This window comes from Rhynchophorus ferrugineus, unplaced genomic scaffold (assembly GCF_030347505.1).
Source record: "Rhynchophorus ferrugineus isolate W39M unplaced genomic scaffold, kcgeb_rfMv2 rfM2, whole genome shotgun sequence".
Lineage (NCBI taxonomy): Eukaryota > Metazoa > Arthropoda > Insecta > Coleoptera > Curculionidae > Rhynchophorus > Rhynchophorus ferrugineus.
Genome location: NW_027472581.1, coordinates 5,424,409 through 5,447,790, shown reverse-complemented (window position 1 = coordinate 5,447,790; position 23,382 = coordinate 5,424,409). Strand labels below are relative to the sequence as shown.

The following is a 23,382-nucleotide window of genomic DNA, read 5'->3' as shown; positions in this document are numbered from 1 at the left end:
CAGAATATTATACATTAGTGTTATATTGTTTTTTTTTTGTATTCATCTAGAAATTCATTAAAGTTGCATTGAAGGAAGGGGACATATAATTATAATAATCTAAAAATACTATGCAATCGTATTTTCCAAGGAGATATAACGAGATCCGCAAACGGTCTTTTAAACCAATCGCGATCCACTTATGGCGAATTTTCGTGTCGTTTTTCAAATTCTAGGGTCGGAACCCGAAGTTGTCTTGGTTCAGCGTGGCTCGCGAAAAGAACACTTGCCGTACACCCAAATATGATACTAGAACATATAAAACAAATAGAGAGGTATGTCCATTTAGTAATGTAACATAATTTTTTAGCCCTTTAACATTAATATTCATAATGTTTTCAATTACATTTAATTTTAATAACAATTATTCATGTTAATATATTAGCTAAATTACGCTTTGGTCGATACTTATCATAAAATAAAGTATTTATATTATCAGAAGCACAAACTTTTATTTTAAAGCTCAGAGAGACATTTAAATGGTCTAAAATATTAAATTACGAAAGTTTACCCTAATTAATGTGAAAATACTATGATTTGAAATGATTATTTTGGTGGTTTTTAAAAATCATTATTGTAAGTACTAATACAGCATTTAATTAAGTAAAATAATTTTGAAATCATTTTGTACTGGATGTTTGCAAACAGCTTTCCTGTTATCTTTTTGTCAAAAATATGTGTTTATTATTATAAAGTGGAATATTCATGTAAGCAGAATCATGAAAATTTTAATTTCAACTTCACAAAAATTTTAAAACGGTCTAGTAAAAGTAAGCCTAAGAAATAGATTACTGGAGATTTTTACTTTATTATCCTCTATTACAACTGATTATTACGCTTGAATATAAAAATAATATAATAAAAGTGCAGTTTCTATTTTAAATAACAGAAAATTGTTCCATAGTCACGAATTTATCATAATTTTAATAATATTTTATCAGATAATCTTTTTTTTTATTTAGATGTTATTGAAATTAACTGGAATTAATTATTTGCACTTAGATTAATTTTAAGTTTATATGATATAAATTATCAATATATATGTTGTATATATTTAAATGAGCAGATAATTGATTTAAAGTTTACCCTCTTCATTATTGTATAAACTTAAAACATTATGACTTAAACTTACTATTTTGGTGGTTTTTACAAATTATTATTGTAGGTACTAATACTGAAATTAATTAAGTAAAATAATTTTGAAATCATTTTGTACTGGATGTTTGCAAACACCTTTCCTCTTATCTTTCTGTCAAAAATATGTGTTTATTATTATAAAGCGGAATATTCATGTAAACAGAATCATGAAACCTTTATTTTCAACTTCACAAGAATTTTAAAACGGTCTAGTAAAAGTAAGCCTAAGAAATAGATTACTGGAGATTTTTACTTTATTATCCTCTATTACAACTGATTATTACGCTTGAATATAAAAATAATATAATAAAAGTGCAGTTTCTATTTTAAATAACAGAAAATTGTTCCATAGTCACGAATTTATCATAATTTTAATAATATTTTATCAGATAATCTTTTTTTTTATTTAGATGTTATTGAAATTAACTGGAATTAATTATTTGCACTTAGATTAATTTGAAGCGTATATGATATAAATTAAGAATATATTTGTTGTATATAATAAAATGTCTTCATCTTCTTTATTTTATAAACTTAAAACCTTGTGATTTAAAATTACTGTTATGGTGGCTTTTACAAATTATTATTGCAAGTACCAATGCACAAATTAATTAAGTAAAATAATTTAAAAATCATTTTGTATTGGATGTTCGCAACAACCTTCCCTGTTATCTTTTTGCCAAAAATATCAGTTTATAAAGCAAAATATTCATATACTTTAGTTAAAGGTAGGGCTAAGCGATGGATAACTGGAGATTTTACCTTGAAATCAGATTAATTTTAACTTTATATGATATTAGTTTAATTGAAAGTTTACTTACTCCCTTCATTATTATATAATTATAAAATAATATTATTTGAAATTGTGATTTTCATGGGATTTAACACATGTTATATTTTTATATATTTTTTTTAAACATTTTCAATTAAAACCATAAAATACCTAATTAATCTCTATTATAACTCATTGTCTGAATTTTTCCATAAACTAATAAATTAATTCCATAAAAGAAATTAATTTATATTTGAAATAAATTGAAGTAATTTTTTTATATAATTTAGTTGTATTTAAAATTAGTAGTATTAGTTTCTATAAACTAAATAATATAAGTGGTGCCTTGTGTTATCTTGGTGTTTTCATGGACTTTTCCAATATACCAACCATATGTCGTTAAAGATGTTGGAAATACATTTTCATATATTTGAGTCATACTGACATTAGATCTTCTTGTATGTCAACTGTTGCGACAATAGTGAACAATTTGTTGTGAAGTTATAACTAGGATTGCTGTTCAAGGACTTTTATTTAGCCTTATACAAAGTTCTGTTGTTTGTTTTTAACATGCTCTTTCTATCTAAACATGGCATCCAATGTCATGATAATTTTTTTGCTGGGTTTACATATCAAATTACTATATATATACATACCAAACCAAATCATGAACAATTCATGAACGTTTACAGAAGCAGCTCGATCATGCGGTCAAGTGGTTCAAATTCTGGAGGTTGAAAATCGACCCCCTGAAAACCCAGGCCATAATTTTCCATAAGAAGCGTTACGCACTGCGCGTCTCGCAACTTAAGATCGACACCGCAATAATTCCATGGCTGGATAACGTCATGTACCTAGGTCTCCATTTCGACCGGCGGTTCGGTTGGCATTCCAAAATCCGGAAAGTAAGTCAGAAAGGTTCGGGGATAGCAAACCTGCTATCTTCTCTGATCTGCCCTTTTAGCAGACTTCCCATCTCCATCAAATACTTATTTTACAAGATGTTAATTCGGTCCGTACTCCTCTACGGATCTAATGTCTACTTCAAGTTTGTTAGTTACACCCAACCAAGTCAAACGGCTTCAAATTTTCCAAAATAAGTTCCTCAGGAGAATATTAAATGCTCCATGATTTGTCAGACATAATCAAATTCATAGGGAGACTGACACTCCAGAAATCAAGCACTTCATATCTCAATCATTCCACAAACAACAACTCAGCTCAAGTTCTTCTGAAAACGCGCTTGTTCGCGAGCTGGTCGACATGCTGGGAGCTTAGCACCGCGTCACCGCTAAGCTCCCCCCCTTTTCCAGGCTGAAACGACCTCATCCGTCGCTACAGTCATAACTTTTGCCCCCATACAACAGTATCCAGTTGTGTGTTAACTCAGGTTCGCGAATCAATAGAATCGCCGGGCCCTCGTGCCCAATTACGGCTGCCCGATCAGCGGGTGCCATATCCCCAAATTTAATGCAGTAGCGATCCACAGGGGTTAACTGTGAGGCGGTTTCGGTTTAGTGTATTGGTAAGCCCAGAGACAGTCCCACATAACCCGGTCCAACTTATCACTCCAGGGCAAGTCTTCGCGACCAGGTATGCGTCATGTATCCCAGCGCCTGGTTTTAGGCCAGAACAAAAAATAAGTATTTTTCTCTTCAAAAAGCAATACTTTATCAACACGCGAAATTCCTTTTTATGCATTTTTTTCACAGTAACAAAAGTTGCTTCACTCGAAATGCTATAATTCGCAAACTAATGATCCGACAGCTGTCAAATTTATACACGCTTCTTTTGAGGGTTAGGGCTAACCTAGAAATATATGCATTTAGTTCCAGTCGCGCTATCTATATGTCAGGCCGGAGATTTTTCAAGTGACCTGTTGGCTCTTTATATTTTACTTTGGGTTCGGCTAATTTCTATTTGACGTGCTCCTTGTAGTTTAATTTGACATCTACTGCCATACCTAGATATTTAGGACTAACATCATTTTGAACTATATCATACTTTACTACAGCACTATTCAATTTGAAATCTGGTAGGTTGTTTAGCCTCTTGCTGGTAAAATTAATATGAACATACTTTAACTCATTTAATTTTATTCTCCGTTGTTGTGTCTAGTCTATCGATTTATCACTAACTGCCTCTAGTTTCTTTATTCATGCTTCTTAATTTTTGTCCACTAATAGAGCTGTATCATCTGCAAAAGTAATATCATAATTCCTTCGAGTTTTGTTATACCACTGGTATAGAGCAGGTAGATGATCGGTCCCAGTATGCTGCCTTGAGGTACTCTTGCATATATTTCTTTTAGTTCAGAATGTTCTTCTGTTTAATTCTGCAGAATCTATTGGAGATATATGATGTTAGTATCTCTACATATTGTTCTGTAAGCATTTTGTTTAATTTATTTATTATGCCCTGGTACCAAACTTTATCGAAGGCTTGTGCTACGTCTAAGAAAACTGCAGAGTACATTTGTTTTCCTTCCAAAGATGTCCGTTACTCTATGCACCTTGTCGATCGTTGAATGTTTTTTGTCGGAATCCAAACTGATAGTTCCGAAATACTTTGCTTTGTTTTATTATTGGACTTATTCTCTTGAGTAATATTTTCTCTAAAAATATCGACACAATTTTAAGATTTAACATGTTTAAGTTCTTTACCATGCTTTGGTATCATAATTACTTCGGGCAATATACTTTCCAATATGCCGGCACATTTTATTTTAAAAGCTGTGTAAAAAATATTAGTAACCTGTACTATGGCTTTTCTAGACAGTTGTTTTAGGATTTATCCAGTAACTTCATCGAACGCCTGTGGCTTTTTTGGATTCATGTTTATACTTACCTCATTAGTTAGTTCTTTTGAGATTACTGGTGTGATAATTTATGATTTTAAATTATTATTAATAGTTATGACGTGGTTAGTCTCCTCGCCATTGTGAGAATAGATTTCAGCACGAAGTTCAGCAAAGAACTTTGTTTTTGTTTATAGTCTCTATAATCAGCTGTTGCTTCATATCATTCTTGAATATAGGTGTTTATTGAATCTTCCTTTAGTTGTTGGATTTCTCGCCTAAGTATTTGAGTTTTATTATTCAGTATTTTGTTATTTGTAAGATCCCTTATCTGTAAGTAGTTTGTTGCCATCTTCTTCGCCATTTTCTAACTAGTTCTCGAATTTCTGCTTGCTAGTAGACACCTTTACAGTTTGGTATACTTCTTCCTCTAATTGTTGTGTTGGTGTTCGCTTTTCCCATCCTAAAACTAAAACTTTCGCACTTCGTAGTTTTATTAGTGTACTCTTTATTATATTTTTGCTTAGGGTTAACACAGTGCCTGAATGATAAGAATTGAAATTAAAGTTATCTTCTATTTGTATAAATTTGAGAGTCAATTTCCTTGACATGAAAAAATAGGTAGGCTTACCGGTTTGGTGATAATTAAAGCTCTTCTCTTGAACAACTTGTCTTAACTTCTTGCTTTGGTAGTGGTTAATTTAGCGTTTTCATTTAATTTAATTTACCAAAGCTGTTTATTCTATTCACAATGACATTGGCATTCCAAGCTGTAACTCGCTAATCTTTATTGCTTCTCGAACTATGTTGATTTTATTAGGGTGTCAGTGATCTTGGATTCTATTTACATAAGTCTTATGTTAACTAAGATGCAAGATAGTTGAGATGTAGTTTCTGTTTGCTCTGTTTGGTCTGGTGGAGAGGTTATGTTATTTGGTTTTATAGTACTATCCCTTCATTTTTGCAGTTCTTTTCTAAATACGCATCCCCTATAGCTAAAAGGGTTTACTCCTGAGTAATTTACATAATAAGCTCGAATATCTTTGGCTTTTGTCATAACATGGTTTTTAATATCTGGTCATAATGACTTACCTTTTCTTTAATTTCTCCTTGAGAATTGTTTATCCTTTTGGTAGTGCTTTGTCATTTGGTAGTGGGATATTCCACTAATATATTTATTAGTGGAAGCATATTACTTCCAGTTGTTCATCATAAGTTGTTCAGTTATTTTCAGGGGTATATGTAAGAAGATCTTTTATGTAATTTTATACACCCATACTGTATTCATTCCATTCTTTTTATTTGTTTGTTTGTGATTGTTAATGTCAATTACATCTAATATTTTCGTGATATATGATAGCCAATATGTTGATTCACCAATAGACTGACACTCATACATTGTAGTGGTAAGTCTCAAACTCCAGAATATAGTTTTATCATTAAAGTTTCCTCCATTTATGAAGTGATTTTCAAACTTGTATAGGAGTTCATACCTAGTAGTATACTGCAACAACAGCAACAACTTAGAGAATTATAAAAAAAAATCTTTATAATGTTTAACATTGTTCTTTCTGTAGTTTTAGATTTTTGACTACAGATTCCATTTTAGGTAAATTTCCTTAGTAAACTGTGTTTCGAAAATTAGACAAATATTTATTTTTTAATCTAAAAGATATATTTCTAAACTATATATTTTATATATGAGCGAGTATCAATATCTCACAAGATGTTTGTATCATCACCTTAGACGACATATCGGTATATAAATACTTTTCTATAATATAATCTAAATCTATATCACCAAATTATTTCTTTGCTGTCGACCATTGCAGATCGAAGAAGCGGAGGCATATTAGCTAACATCATCTATTTAATTGATTTATACCATTTGTATTCCCATCGTTAACGCACACGTGTAACCAGGGGCCTGATGCAACATTTTCAGCCGTGTGCAATGCAGACTTTTGGACAATATCCTTGTTTAACTGCTTTTTCTTTTATAAAATTTATTGATTAGTATAATTAACAAACAAATCACATCATTGGGTACATTGCTATTGGACTACAGCGAAATATTCTGAGAATACTATAAATAGAATATATCAAAAAACTAACACGTCTGTGGATTTTACTATTATTTTATTATCATGACTACATGTCTGTATATTTGTTTACAATTACATATAAATAAACACCTTTTAACATTCCCTATTAAGTACTACTGAATATAGAAATAATTCAAATATTCAGAAATTATAAAATTAATTGAATAAATAATTATTAAATCTTGAATAAACTGATGATGAATTTTTATTTGTTTGTTTGTGATTGTTAATGTCAATTACATCTAATATTTTCGTGATATATGATAGCCAATATGTTGATTCACCAATAGACTGACACTCATACATTGTAGTGGTAAGTCTCAAACTCCAGAATATAGTTTTATCATTAAAGTTTCCTTCATTTATGAAGTGATTTTCAAACTTGTATAGGAGTTCATACCTAGTAGTATACTGCAACAGCAGCAACAACTTAGAGAATTAAAAAAAAATCTTTATAATGTTTAACATTGTTCTTTCTGTAGTTTTAGATTTTTGGCTACAGATTCCATTTTAGGTAAATTTCCTTAGTAAACTGTGTTTCGAAAATTAGACAAATATTTATTTTTTAATCTAAAAGATATATTTCTAAACTATATATTTTATATATGAGCGAGTATCAATATCCCACAAGATGTTTGTAGACGACATATCGGTATATAAATACTTTTCTATAATATAATCTAAATCTATATAACCAAATTATTTCTTTGCTGTCAACCATTGCAGATCGAAGAAGCGGAGGCAAATTAGCTAACATCATCTATTTAATTGATTTTACCATAAGTATTCCTGTCGTTAACGCACACGTGTAACCAGGGGCCTGATGCAACATTTTCAGCCGTGTGCAATGCAGACTTTTGGACAATATCCTTGTTTAACTGCTTTTTCTTTTATAAAATTTATTGATTAGTATAATTAACAAACAAATCACATCATTGGGTACATTGCTATTGGACTACAGCGAAAAATTCTGAGAATATTATAAATAGAATATATCAAAAAACTAACACGTCTGTGGATTTTACTATTATTTTATTATCATGACTACATGTCTGTATATTTGTTTACAATTACATATAAATAAACACCTTTTAACATTCCCTATTAAGTACTACTGAATATAGAAATAATTCAAATATTCAGAAATTATAAAATTAATTGAATAAATAATTATTAAATCTTGAATAAACTGATGATGAATTTTTATTTGTTTGTTTGTGATTGTTAATGTCAATTACATCTAATATTTTCGTGATATATGATAGCCAATATGTTGATTCACCAATAGACTGACACTCATACATTGTAGTGGTAAGTCTCAAACTCCAGAATATAGTTTTATCATTAAAGTTTCCTTCATTTATGAAGTGATTTTCAAACTTGTATAGGAGTTCATACCTAGTAGTATACTGCAACAGCAGCAACAACTTAGAGAATTAAAAAAAAATCTTTATGATGTTTAACATTGTTCTTTCTGTAGTTTTAGATTTTTGGCTACAGATTCCATTTTAGGTAAATTTCCTTAGTAAACTGTGTTTCGAAAATTAGACAAATATTTATTGTTTAATCTAAAAGATATATTTCTAAACTATATATTTTATATATGAGCGAGTATCAAAATCCCACAAGATGTTTGTAGCATCACCTTAGACGACATATCGGTATATAAATACTTTTCTATAATATAATCTAAATCTATATAACCAAATTATTTCTTTGCTGTCAACCATTGCAGATCGAAGAAGCGGAGGCATATTAGCTAACATCATCTATTTAATTGATTTATACCATTTGTATTCCCATCGTTAACGCACACGTGTAACCAGGGGCCTGATGCAACATTTTCAGCCGTGTGCAATTTAGACTTTTGGACAATATCCTTGTTTAGCTGCTTTTTCTTTTATAAAATTTATTGATTAGTATAATTAACAAACAAATCACATCATTGGGTGTATTGCTATTGGACTACAGCGAAAAATTCTGAGAATATTATAAATAGAATATATCAAAAAACTAACACGTCAGTGGATTTTACTATTATTTTATTATCATGCCTACATGTCTTTATATTTGTTTACAATTACATATAAATAAACACCTTGTAGCATTCCCTATTAAGTACTACTGAATATAGAAATAATTCAAATATTCAGAAATTATAAAGTTAATTGAATAAATAATTATAAAATCTTGAATAAAGTGATGAAAATATCAGTATATAGTTTACGCTTCTCATTTTATTATTTGTTATTACTTATTGCCTATCTGTTTGCACTGATTGTCAGATCATATAGAGTAGCAGAGATAGAAGTAATAAAAAACCACAAAAATATCGAATATAGAAATATATTATGAGAATAATATAGTATAGATAGATTATTAACAATAAATTTATTTTAAAATTAAAAGTGGGATTACTAAGACTATGCCAGAAATTCAAACACAACATATCAAAATTATCCATTATTTATTAACTAGCCAACATTAGAACATTTTAGCGCGTATTAGAATTTATTAGAACATCCAAGTTACAATTTGTGCATATCATTTACCCAAATATTATCAGGTAATTTGACGCAAGCTCGATAAGCTGCTCAAAGTTTAAGAAAACCAAACATTCATCATCAAATGTACCTAATGTAACCTTTCTTTGTGTTTTAGTTACTACCAACTATGCAGAATAAATATTTTGATAACCCTTTCAAATGTATTTGCACCTATATCTTAAACTTATAATCATAAAATGTTTCAGTCCGTTTGCTACTGATACAATTTTGGTTTGTATTAGCAAACATAGGGCACTTGATTTCAGTAATATTATTCGTACATTTTCTAAGTGGCGATTGTGCTATTATTGGGTACCCTTAACTTTTTTCTCCGTGGGTTATACAAAACTATTCTTTTTGACTGTGAAATATAAGATAAATAAGCAAAATAAAATCAGAACACTCTAAAAAGTTCTAATGTTGGTATACCGGAATAATGTTAAAATATACCGTTGGGAAACGTTAAGTGATATCACTGTTACGCAGGGCTTCTGATTGGTGCCATACTTTTCAAACAGAACAGTTTCAGTGAAGTAATTGTATTAAATTGCTTGTAGTTGTATAAACTACTCACTATTTTTATACATTTCATATATCTAATCTCTGATAGAGCTAATATATATCAAGCTAATCTTGATTCGTTACCCGCATCGTATGAGTGCGTTTTTTTTTCGGCGAATTCAAGATTATATTTATATATATATGCAACACGCTCAAAGGTATTTTGAATAAAATTCGTAGCAATTTAATATGTAACGTTAAAAATGTTTACCTCTTCGGACCGGACGACTTTGACAGGCTAGTTTGGTTACAATTTCCAACATAACAAACAGCATTCTGTCTCTTTTTAACTCAGCTAAAATGAGAAGGAAAATATTGTCTAGTTCCAAAACGAATTCCCAAATTGCGGTAGGCAATACATTAAAAATATTGTTATACGTATGTACAAAAAGCTTTGGACAGACTATATATATATATATTTATATATATATATATATATATATATATATATATATATATATATATATATATATATATATATATATATTTATATATATCAGGTGTTTATATTATTTTGCTCATCACCTATATATTTTTATATATAATACCTGTCATGTTTGTCAAACAAAAATACATCTATTCAAATTCTACTATCATTTTAGCAGTTCTATTGCTGTTGACAAACATAATGTAAATAAAAGGTCAAAAACATTACCGGAAAAATATTTATAAATGGATCCACGTGTAATGCTGGCGTCCAATGTTTGCAATATTCATATTGTGACTCTGAAGAAACCATTAAGGAGATACTTTTTATACAAGGCTCCTATTTAACCGATAATAAATGCTTGAATTATCTCGAGTTACGTTAGTTATTCAACATAAAATGAGACCTAAATCGATCGCGTGAGATTTAAAATGAAGCAAGGGCATTTCGATAGAATTGGTTTCAAAATTGACCTTTCGGCGCAACTGTCGCGTGATCAAAATAGTGACGTGATATTGAATATAAATATAATGTTCTCAACAACATTTTCCCTTTTGATTCATTACAAAATAGACTTAACTTACAAAATAGTATATTCTAGAGTTTGTTTTTATAAATAACGTAAGACGTGAATATGGTAACAGGTCAATTGAAAATTCCCCGGCCTACCATAGTAAAACACAAATTCCCCAAATTTGCTAAAATTTTTTTTATTCAACATAACTTCCTTCAAGGATGATAGACTGATTGTAGTGGCCCTCCAACTTTTTGATACCATTCTTGTAGTACGGTTTGTCCTTTGTTTCTAAATAGGCCTCAGTTTCGGCAATCACCTCTTCATTCGACAAAAATTTCTTCCCAGCGAGCATTCTTTTGAGATTTGAGACAAGGAAATAGTCGCTAGAGGTCAGATCTGGAGAATGCGGTGTATGAAGCCCAATTCAAGGATTTTGTGATCATTTTCACTGACTTGTAACACGGTGAAGTCTTGGTGAAGCAGCACTTCCTTTTTCTTCCGTTTTTCGTTGATTTCGTCTTTCAAACGGTCTAATAACGCTATGTAATAGTCGCTGTTGATGTTTCTTGCTTTTTCAAGGTAGTCGGTAAATACTATTCCATGCGCATCCCCAAATACAGACGCCATAATCTTGCCAGCCGACTGTTGCGTTTTCCCACGCTTTCGTGCGGGTTCATTGTGTGCAGTCCATTCGGATGACTGTCGATTGGACATCGGAGTGAAATGATGGAACCACGTTTCATCCATTGTCGACGCAAAAACTCTGGTTTATTAAGCTTGATCATCTTCAAACACTACTCCGAATCATCAGCTCGTTGATTTTGGTCAAATGTGAGCTCGCGCGGCGCCCAGTGTGCACAGAGCTTTCTCATACCCGAATATTCGTGAATGGTATGAAGTACACATTCAATTGATATCTTTAGAGCGTTTGCTATTTCGTTCAATTTTAATTTACGGTCATTCAAAATCATTTTGTGGTTTTTTTAATGTTTTCGTCGATATCAACCTCTATTGGAAATCCACTGCGTTCGCCGCCTTCGGTGTTCATTTCACCACGTCTAAACGTAGCATACCATTTCTGGATAGTTGATTTTCCTGGGACAGTGTCCGGAAACTGGGCATCAAGCCAAGCTTCAACTGCATTTTTCCCTTCAAAAAGCAATATTTTTTCAACACGCGAAAGTCCTTTTTATCCATTTTTTCCACAATAACAAAAGTTGCTTCACTAAAAATGCTATAATTCACAAACTAATGATCCGATAGCTGTCAAATTTATACACGCATCTTTTCAGTGTCAGGGCTGACTAAAAATATATGTATTTAATTCTAGTTGCGCCGTCTATGTGTCAGGCCGGAGACTTTTCAATTGACCGGTTATGGTACGTTTATGTCGAAAGTTTTAGGTTAAATTTGCCTTAGACATCAGATTAAGATATATTGAAAGGTAAACGCGACAGGACGGTTCACCTATTGTTGCGATAGTAGCAGGATCGAATCCTACTGGGGCATGGTCGCAAATTTGTGTTTAATATATGTGAGGTTGTTCTAGGCAAGAGTGCATAATCTTACAAGGAAAATGATTCCAGTCACGCCAGTAACCAGGCTGGGTAAGACTGGATGTCTGGGATGATTTCTAAGTTGGTCACTCGCCAGTCGGTAGGCTTAATGCCGAAGACCGTGATTCGGAGCTCACGTTAAGTTGTAGGTCCAGTCCAGATAAACCCCTAGTTAGTAAGAATAGACCTTAATATATAGGAAAGAAAATATATCCTAATATAATAAACAAGCAGTAAAATACTGACTATAAAAAATAGGTTTTTGTATGAAGTGCGTTCAATAAGCAAATTGCTTTGTGAAAGTAATTAAAGTAACATTTATTTTTTTTGTATTCTCATTTTGCTCCTTTTGACTAACTAGGTTTTTATCTGGAATGAATCTACCGTTTAACGTGGACTCCGAACCACGGTGGCCTGACTGGGATCATTTTATTTATCGAATTTTGTTCTCTTGCCTTTGTCTTTGTTACAGATTTTTCTAGTTAATAGTATTCAGTGTTATAATTTAAGCTACCCAAGGTACTTTTCGCCAAAATAACAGCGTTAGAAATTTGCAATTTTTGGAAATATTCAGTTTTGCGTTTTAAAACATAATAAATTTGCGACACGCATAATCTTTCTTGTTTCATCAATATAATAAAGTCGATGAAAGTCATCATTTGCGTATAGGGACTTACGGTGCTCATGTTGAAACTATAAGGATATGTGAAAAGTAGTTTCGACAATTCAAATCTGACAATTTTAACGTTGAAAACAAAGAAAGTCCTGCTAGACCAAAAACGTTTGAATATGCGAAATTGCAAGAGTTATTAAGGCCTAACACAATCCCAAAAATAATTGGAAAGAGATTGTAATGTGTGCCATGTAGCAATTTGTGGACGATTATAAGAGATGGGAAGGATCCAAAGGACAGGAAGAGAGGTACCGCATGAATTTAATGACAAACAAAAATAATCGTCAGTTTAATGCTGCGTCAGAAGTATGAATCGAACTCATATGTGCCTCGAGTGGTAACGGGCGATGAATTGGTTCAAAAACACAAAAAATCATACTTAGCATCTGACGAAGAAGAATTTACTACATGGTGAAATCACTTTGGTTGCAAGACTCTGGTACATAGCTGTTGAAACCTAGATAAACAGTTAATACTATTCACTACCGACAATAAATGATAGTGATATTGTGTGATGGTAATACATCCCATCATACAGCCAAAAAGGTCAAAGAAGTGTGTAAATTACTTGGATGAGTTTTATTAAGTTTTATCTCACCCACAGTACTCTCCAGACTTGGCTCCATCCGACTATCATCTTTTCGTATCGATAATATAAGTGTTTGTAGAGAAGCACTTCGCCAATTTCGAAAATGGAAAAATAACCCGATAAATGGTTTAGTCCAAAGGAGAAAGTGTTCTTTTGGCGTGGCATTCATACATTTCCTGAGAGATGGACAAAACGTGTAGAATCAAACAGCCAATATTTCAAATAAATTAATTTTAATTAGTCACTATAAATAACGTGATATTTTTAACAGAAAAAACGGAAATAAATTATAATAAGTAATTCATGAACGTGTAATTATTACAAATTAGTAAATGAATTCAAACCATGAACCTCTGATAATTTTCGTTGAGTCTTTGTTTTATTTTTCTCTTTTTGGAATTAAAAAAGTGAAATTTGATGAAAGTAACGCAATATTTATATATAATGTTGCTAATTACTAGAGATGTTCAACTATAAAATAATCTTTTGCTAAAACTGATATTCATTTCTCCTCAATTTTATTATTTTAAAATGGTTTATTTGTTAGAATATATGTATTATAACGACTATACACTTGTTTATTATTTTAGGAGGCTAGGCAAGCCTTTTCTCAGTATTTTACGAAATAAACTATCTAGCCGAAGATATCACAAATTGAGCTACATACATAACCCAGGCACAGAACCTCTGAAATATAAGACCGTAGGCAGCCTTCTTCAAGAAACTGCTAACAAATTCAGCGACAGATTGGCTATAATAGCCAGAGAACAAAACCAGAAGCTGTCTTTTCGCGAAGTCCTTTATCAAGCTGATAGACTAGCAGCTGGTCTGAAGCGTATTGGCTTAGTGCCTGGAGATCGTGTTGGTATTTGGGCTCCCAATCTTCTGGAATGGTATTTAACATATATGGCTTGTGCCAGAGGAGGTTATGTTTTGGTAAGTTTGAAGACAGTGTTTACAAAATATGGTTCAAGTCAAAATAGGACTAAATATGTTCATACAGTAAAATTGAATTAATAGATTTAAAAGAAAGTATTTACTTTTATTTGTAGATATATACATTGTAATAATTACTTGAATAGGATAATAATTACTTCTTCATCACTCCAGTAACCTCATAATCACATTAATGTGTTGTGTTAATTGATTCCTACTCATTAACCATCAGTATATCTCAACAGGCAAGAACACCGATATTAATTATATTGGTGGTAAATATATTTCTTCTGTTTTAGGTTAATATAAATCCCGCATATCAACCACTAGAACTGGAATATTGCGTCAATAAAGTAGGTGTGAAATGTCTGATTAGCCCCCATACATTTAAAAAGCAAAATTACTACCAGATCTTGAGCGAATTATCTCCGGAATTAGCTAGTTCTAGTCCTGGTAAATTAAAATCTAAACGTATGCCGTCGTTGCAGCATGTCATAACAATCTCTGATGATAATTTAAGGTAATAATGTCTCTATCAACATTTAAACATAGCCTAGTTAAAAGATGTTATCATACAGGGGGACGTACAAATATAACGATATTGTGGATTATGCCACCAGTTCCATAATCGAAGTAATCCAGTCAACTCAGAGCAAAATGGAGCCGGATCAAGCCTGCCATATACAGTTCACATCAGTAAGTTTGTTACTACTAAATAGCATATATGGCCCGTTGAATACAAGAGTGAACCCACCTCTTCTGAATTGATGAAGTCAAAACGTCGCAATGTTTCGTCGTTCATGTTTATATAGAATAAGACTACTTAACCACTAAAACTAATGTTTTTATACATTTCATATATTTGATCTCTGATAGAGCTAACCTCAAGTTTATCTTGATTCGTCAATCGCCTCGTATGAGGACAGTTATTTTTTCGGTGGATCTAAGATTATATTGTTTTCCACTTTTTAAACATTTCAGTGACTGTGATCATACGTAATATTCGTGCAGCTGCAATACGCTTAAACTATTTTCAGTAAAAACCGCAGCAACTTAATATTCAAAATTATCATTTTTCTGGCACGAGCGGTTCTCCATCTAGTTTCTGTTCGAAGGAGATGCTTGACTGTTTAGAGCTGGTGGAGATCTGTTTCTTACTTTGAATATCTAATACCTCTGGCATTTTCAAACAGAGAAAAAGTAAAGTTTATAGTTTCATTTGGTTATATGTTTGAAAGTATCAGATAGTATTTAACTTCATTCATTGAAATAAATAATAATAAAAGAAGGTAAGTATTTTCTTATTCTAAAACGAATTTACAAATAGCGACAGGCAATATATTAAACATCTTGATGATTAAGCATAATATAATTACATAAGATAATTAAGCTAATTTACGTAATTTAATATTTGATATCAGTTTTGCTTTATCACCAACAATTTGTTGATTGTTTGATTACATTGTGTTTTTAAGTAAGAAACTCTCGTCCTTAGTATCATTTATTCATCTCTTTTTATGCCTTGATAAAACTGTTTTCCTGGCTCTTCATCATACCACCAAGTTTTTAGAAAAATAAGTGGGACTGTTGGTCAATAATGGGGTTTCAAATCTCATCATTTAGCTAAGCGTTTTGAATTTACCTATCATATTAGCCAGGATAAGTTTTAGCTTCTACTTCAGGTTTTCGCATTGTACAAAAGTTTAGTCATAACTTCATTAAATTATAACAAAAACTTCATTGCCTCGATTTCAGTGCCTTATATTGTATTAGTTATTAATAAAAGAGAAAAATTTCCTTAAATGCTTTCAAATATTGTTTCATTAAGGCCAACTTTAGAGGTATGAAAGATTGTACGGGTGGTAATCTTTTTGGGATCTACTACAATTTTATATGAAATATACTACATGACGACTTTGTCCATCCATTCATCAATGAGACCCATCTTACTCGTTCACCATTATATATATATTTTTTATTATTTAATTAATACATTGTTACTAGTCGTTTCCGTCTAACCTACAATTTGTCTTTATGCTAACTTAAACCTAGGTATATAACTAGGAGGACCCATCGGCCCTAACTCAGTCTCTGGTGAAACAATGTTTATACATGTCACTGCTGAATTTTTTAATATATGCACCTCACTACACAACACTACACAAGATCAGATGGTTTGTTTCTTTTGAGTCTGTGCCCTGTTCTGGTGGTATCCAAAAGTTGCAATATTTCAATATTAGTATGAGCATGGAGTCTTTCCTCATGCCCCATTGCAATTCTCTTGATTTCTTGACTGACTTTGTTCTAAAATATTTGTATTTTATTAGTGTTACTCTTTGCCAAACATCCCCATAATTTAACTCCGTATGTCCATATAGGTTTCAATATTTGCTTATATAATAGCAATTTATTATGTACTGATAATTGTGATTTTCTACCAATTAGCCAGTACATTTTCCTATATTTCAATTCCAGTTCTTTTCTTTTCTTCTTTATATGTTCTTTCCAGCGAAGTTTTGCATCGAGATTCATTCCGAGATATTTAGCGTTGTTGCTATTTGTAATGATAGTGTTATTTAATGTTATTGGTGCTTGCACGGTCTGTTTATAGGTGAACTGCACATGTACACATTTACTTTCATTAATTTTTATTATCCAAGCTTGTGTCCAATTATTTATATTGTCACTTGCCTGTTGTAATTTTGGTGAGGCTTCTTCACTATTGTCTCCGACATCTATAATCGCACTATCATCAGCAAATGTAGCCATCGTGATGTTTTCCATTTGTGGTATATCACAAGTGTAAAGTAGAAAAAGCATTGGTCAAAGTACACTTCCTTGTGGTACACCTGCTTTAGCTTCTTTTATTGTAGAGTAAGCTTCTTCTTGGTTGACTCTAAAGATTTTGGTTGTAATGTATGATTTTAATAGTTCTGTTATTCTGTGGACCTGGACAATTGTTGAGTGTTTGTTAATAAACCCAAACTGGTGTGTTGGTATTAGGTTTTTTCTCTCTATGATCAGTTTTATTATTTTTAACAGGAGTTTTTCAAAAACCTTAGATATTACTGGCAGGAGTGATATAGGTCTATAGGATTTTATTTCGTTTGGTGACTTCCCAGGTTTTGGGATCATTATAATTTCCGCCATCTTCCAAATATCTGGGACATGTTTTAATCTAAATGCTATATTGATCAAGTTGGTGAGTTTTATAATTCCCTTTCATGGTAGTTTTTGCAGTAATTCTCCTGTTATTAAATCGTACCCTGGGTTCACCTTATAGTAGTTTTAATAATTAGCATTAAAATCAGTACAACTTTATAAGAAAAAAAAACCGCGTATAGATTTGGCTATAAAACAGCATACGATATTATATGATTCGATTCATATATACAACAATCCAATGTGAGAACTACGTTTTTATCAGTATTTCTTCATTCCATTTTAGTTAACAGTTTTAGGGCACCACGGGACAACCAAAGGCTGTCATCCAAACTCATTTTCAGTTAACGAATAATTCGTATTTTATTGGGAAAAGAAACGAGCTTGATAGGAAACATCACAACGTTTGTGTACAAGTGCCATTCTTTCATGCTTTTGGTACAGTTGTTACAATCGGTTGTGCTACTAATCATGGCGCTACCCTTGTTGTACCCTCGCCTGGTTATGAGCCTGACAAGTCCTTGGATGCTATCAGAGATGAAAAGTAAGTTATAGTTCACTAAATATTTTTTAATTTAACATTTCACACATCACTTCCACAAATCACGAAGATGTATTTAAAGGTAACAAAAATTATATATCAAAACTGCTACTACATTAATAGATACTATAAATATCTTATAATATACAAATATCTTTAGAGTAAGTATAAGAAAGTAATAACAAGTTTATTCATAAATTAAAAGCTTTTATTGAGAGAATATAATACACAGTTTTAATAGTTTGACAGTTTTGTTTTAATATTTATGTAATATTGAAATGTGTTACTTGAAAGTAAAGAAAAACGCAAAACTTCTGTTATACTTTTAAGCTTTTTTTAAAATTACTAAACCATCAAACAATCTATCCAGGTGACAACGTAGGGAGTGTAACTTTATGCTCATATTTGGTCAAAAGTCTTGGAAGCTTTTTTACATATTTTACTCAACTTCCTGACGATATAATTCTCTAGAGACACGTAAAAAGTCTACTGCTAATATAACACCTCTTCTCTCTTCACATTCATCATTGCTCCTCTCCTCTATAATGTGTGTGTCTTTCATCAGGCTTAGAATTTAAGGATTGTAAAATATTCCAATTTTTAACTATATCATATTCAGCTTAGGAAATATTTTTAGAATATTATATTAAACATAATATATCCCAAAATCATAAAAACAAATTTACTTTAGAGCCAACTCATTATTTTCGAAAAGTGTGGACTTCATTATATAGAATTTCTTGAAGATATCCAAGGCAATAAGAGGTTTTATGTAAATCCGAATTTTTAATAATAAATAATAATGTTTAGAATTTTGCAATACAACATACAGTAACAGGTCAATACAAGTCCCCGGCCTACCATAGTAAAAGACATTTTGGGCAAAATTAGTACACACTGATTATAGCGACCCTCCAACTTTTCGATACAATTTTTGTAGTACGATTTGTCCTTTGCTTCAAAATAAGCCTCAGATTCCGCGATCACCTCTTCATTCGACGAAAATTTCTTCCCAGAGAGCATTATTTTGAGATCTGAGAACAGGAAATAGTCGCTGGGTGCCAGATCTGGAGAATACGGTAGATGAGGAAGCAATTCGAAGCCCGATTAATGGATTTTTGCCATCGTTTCCACGGACTTGTTAAACGGTGTATTGCCTTGGTGAAGCAGCACTTTTTCAGCAGGTTTTTCGACGATTTCGTTCTTCAAACGGTCCAATGACGGTATGTAATAGTCCTTTTTCAAGGTAGTCAATGAAAATTATTCCATGCGCATCCCAAAATACAGACGCCATAACCTTGCCAGCCGACTGTTGCGTTTTCCCACGCTTTGGAGCGGGTTCATCATGTGAAGTCCACTCGGATGATTGTCGATTGGACTTCGGAGTGAAATGATGGAGCCATGTTTCATCCATTGCCACATATCGATGCAAAAACTCGGATTTATTACGCTTTATCATCTTCAAACACTAAGCTCGCACGGCACCCACTTTGCACAGAGCTTTCTCATACCCAAATATTCGTGAATTATATGATGTACACGTTCAATTAATATCTTTAGAGTTTCTGCTATTTCATTCAATTTCAATTTACGGTAATTCAAAATCACTTTTTTTTTTAATTATTTCGTCGGTAATAAACTCTTTTGAGCATCCACTGCGTTTACCGTCTTCACCGGGGACTTTTCAATTAGCCTGTTATAAGTCTTAAAACTAAAAATATTATAAATTATTTTTTACAGATGTAGCGTTATATATGGAACACCCACAATGTATATTGACTTAATAACACGACAGAAAGAGAGAAACGAAGACATCAGCCTGGAAATTGCTGTTAGTGGAGGTTCTTCATGCTCGCCGCACCTTTTCCATGAAATGAAAAATATTTTGGGAGTACGCAAAGTTAAAGTAGGTAAAATATCAAATGTTTAGTGTCAGTTTTACGATTTTTCTTTTCTAGTCAGTGTTCGGGTTAACTGAAGCAACAGCAGTTGTGTTCCAGTCTCTGTATGATGACGAAGAATATGAAGCTACGTCGACCGTTGGTTATCTTAGCGATCATTTGGAAGCCAAGCTTATTGACGAAGAAGTAACTATGAATTGAGTTTTGACAAATACGCGATTTTAATGTACTAATATTTGCAGGGGCAAAGTGTTCCTCTAGGATGTCCAGGAGAATTATGCGTACGTGGTTATTGCACTACCTTGGGTTACTACGACGATGATCAAAAGACGCAAGAACTTATTGGTGCAGATAAATGGTTGAAAACAGGGTATCTTTTTTAATATTAGGCTTTTTCGAATGTATTTATGAAATGAGAAAGAAGGCTAAAATTCATCTTATTTTAATACTTCGACAAATTATGTTAAATTATTCCCTTTATAGTACTTTACGGATACTAGCTTTTCTAACATTCTACCTATGTCCGAATTTTGGGTGAAAATAATATTCAAATGCATCATTATGCTGATTATGTTAATACAACTAGTTCTCTCGTTGACGTTGGAGAACTTCTTCGATAGCACTGGTGCCTTTGGAGCCCTTATATTAACCGACTTCGAAAAAGGAAGAGGTTCTATGTACGGTTGTATATATATTTTTTGTATGTTCGCCGATTTTTATAACAATTATGGACCGATTTTCAAAATTCTTATTCGATAGAGTACACTTCCGATTCGGGCCTATTGGAACCAAATCAAGATCTGGTGGGGGAAGGGGGAAAATCGAGGGAAACACTCAAATTTCAAAAGCACGCATAAAGTTTTACATACTTTTATCTAAAATAATTAGATATTTGTTTATAATGTTATTGCTGAACTGATGTAACAAAAATCGGAAGAAATTTAGTGTAAAAACCATTCGACTTATGATAGTAGGCGCCGTAGATATATATTATAAAACTGTGTGTTTGGTGTGATGATTAGAACGTTATGCTAACTGTGGAAGTCGCGGTTTCGATTCTCAACGGAGCGGCCACTTTTTTTCCATCTAGTTGGGCTAGAAAATTTTTCGAATCACATAGACTAGATAGCGTACACCGGATCCTGAAGCGTTCCTTATTTTTAATCATCATTTCTTGTAATACGTAATCGTAATTGTAATACTCAATAAAACAGCTGCCTAACACTAAAAGAGGAAAAATATAATATTTTTATAAAAAAATTGAACCGACTTTAAAAATTAAATAAAGACCTCACAAATTAGCAACAGATGGCTGACTTTATATATTATTCATGACTGTTGATAACATTCTTATATTTTTAATATTGTGTTATAATTATTTGAAAAAGATTATATTATTAAGAACACTTAGGAAGTGATTATGTTATTTTACAGAGATCAATTTATGTTTGAAGAAAACGGGTATGGCAGAATCGTTGGTCGTTTAAAAGAAATGATCATCAGGGGAGGCGAAAATATATTTCCCAAGGAGATTGAAGATTGTCTTAATACACATCCAGATATTTTGGAAGCTCATGTATGTTTTTTTTTAATTTATCCCCAACCCAACTAAACTAGATCTTGTTTATTTCAGGTTATTGGTATTCCCCATGAACGTTTAGGCGAAGAAGTATGCGCTTGCGTCAAAGTTCTTAACGAATCAATCACCCTTGATAACATCAGAAAATATTGCAAAGGAAAATTAGCTCATTTTAAAATTCCCTCTGCGCTTCGAATAGTCGATTCATTCCCTAAAACTGCTTCTGGTAAAATTCAAAAATACCAATTGCTAAATTCATTGAAGAATTAAAATTAAAAGATATTACTGAATGTTGTTTTTATTTTTTTTGTATATTAGTCTCTCTTTTAGCAATTAACGATATATTGGACTGAGAGTGGGCTCTGAACTATAGTCCCCCTCATGAAGCTTAACGCTTAGCATCCAGAATCGTGATAAAACTTCACGTAACTGGGAACATCATTATCAACTGAAGTTTCAATAGTTCAATACATATTAAATTAGAGCTTCTTTCTGTAGGATTATTTTTAATAAAATAATTTAACATCTTAAATAAATATAAACGGAGATCAAAATAAATGACATAACTATTTACACAATAAATGGTAAAATAAATAAAGCAAATAAGCGTGCCAGATATTGATGTCGATGTGGTCGGGTGAAAATGTACCTGAGCAGCTTATATTCAATGAGAAGGATATTAAAATATACATGAAATATAATTAAATGCTCGGTGATTATTACGAAAGATACTAGTAATGTCGGGTAATATTGAAGTATAAATATACTGACAGTTAAAGTACAGACAACTAAATGTACAGGTAATTAATTATGGATTTATGTTAATTATTAACTGGCGATAAATAATGGTATTGATAAATAAATGTATCAACAAATACTAATAATAGATGGTTTTGATAATCTCAATAAAAGACGATGACAATGGTAGAAAATAACAATTATGGAATAACTAAGATGGTCAGCAACAATTTTAGGCCATAATAGTCATTAACATTTATGGACAATCATTATAAAACAGACAATTGTGGTAACTGATAGCAATAATAAATGGATAAATAAATAAGTAGAGAATTATGAATAGATAATTATACATAAAAAAAATTATAAATAGAATATAATAAATGTGGATTTAATAAATAATAAATTGAATTAAAAAGAGAAAGTTAAGTAACATAATGAATATATAAACTGAATACGAAAAAGATAGTGATTCTGAGCATCGCGTCTTCAGAAATGAACGCTTATGAAGTCTGGCAAATACAACCCCCGAAGAAACATTAACAATGTTGCCAATCATGGTAATTATTTCTGTTGCTATGTATTCACAAAGGCGAGTTGCTAGATGGAATTCCAAGTACCATAGTTATTCGGAACGATTGATGAATTCCTTGTATGGTACAAGTCTTTGTCGGTGTTTTAAGGAAAAAATAACGTAAAATATGAACAAATAAAACTCACTTTTCACATTTCTTAAAGCCAGTATCTATTACTATTCTTTATATACATCAGCCAATATTTCACCGTCCAAATTTGCTCATCAAACT

The 23,382-nt window shown here is 31.7% G+C and overlaps 1 protein-coding gene across 2 annotated transcripts; it reads left to right on the top strand.

Moving 5' to 3' along the window:
* Window positions 1–124: 124 nt before the first annotated feature.
* Window positions 125–22,128, top strand: LOC143190451 (medium-chain acyl-CoA ligase ACSF2, mitochondrial). Of its 2 annotated transcripts, XM_076394754.1 has the most exons (11): window positions 139–314; window positions 14,310–14,655; window positions 14,955–15,008; window positions 15,066–15,175; window positions 15,234–15,351; window positions 18,117–18,361; window positions 20,099–20,264; window positions 20,317–20,445; window positions 20,502–20,629; window positions 21,694–21,835; window positions 21,893–22,128. In XM_076394754.1, exons 1-11 carry the CDS (start codon window positions 283–285, stop codon window positions 22,106–22,108), a joined length of 1,686 nt encoding a protein of 561 aa, XP_076250869.1. In that variant the 5' UTR covers window positions 139–282; the 3' UTR covers window positions 22,109–22,128. The 2 variants fall into 2 exon arrangements, with proteins under 2 accessions (XP_076250870.1, XP_076250869.1); XM_076394755.1 differs by having other exon boundaries at window positions 125–314; window positions 14,955–15,175.
* The last annotated feature ends 1,254 nt before the right edge of the window (window positions 22,129–23,382 follow it).

Coding starts and splice junctions, on each gene's coding strand:
- LOC143190451 (XM_076394755.1), top strand. CDS start 283: ATGATACTAGAACATATAAAACAAATAGAGAG. Junction 20,630..21,693: donor GATAAATGGTTGAAAACAGG/GTATCTTTTTTA, acceptor GTTATTTTACAG/AGATCAATTTATGTTTGAAG. Junction 21,836..21,892: donor CAGATATTTTGGAAGCTCAT/GTATGTTTTTTT, acceptor TGTTTATTTCAG/GTTATTGGTATTCCCCATGA.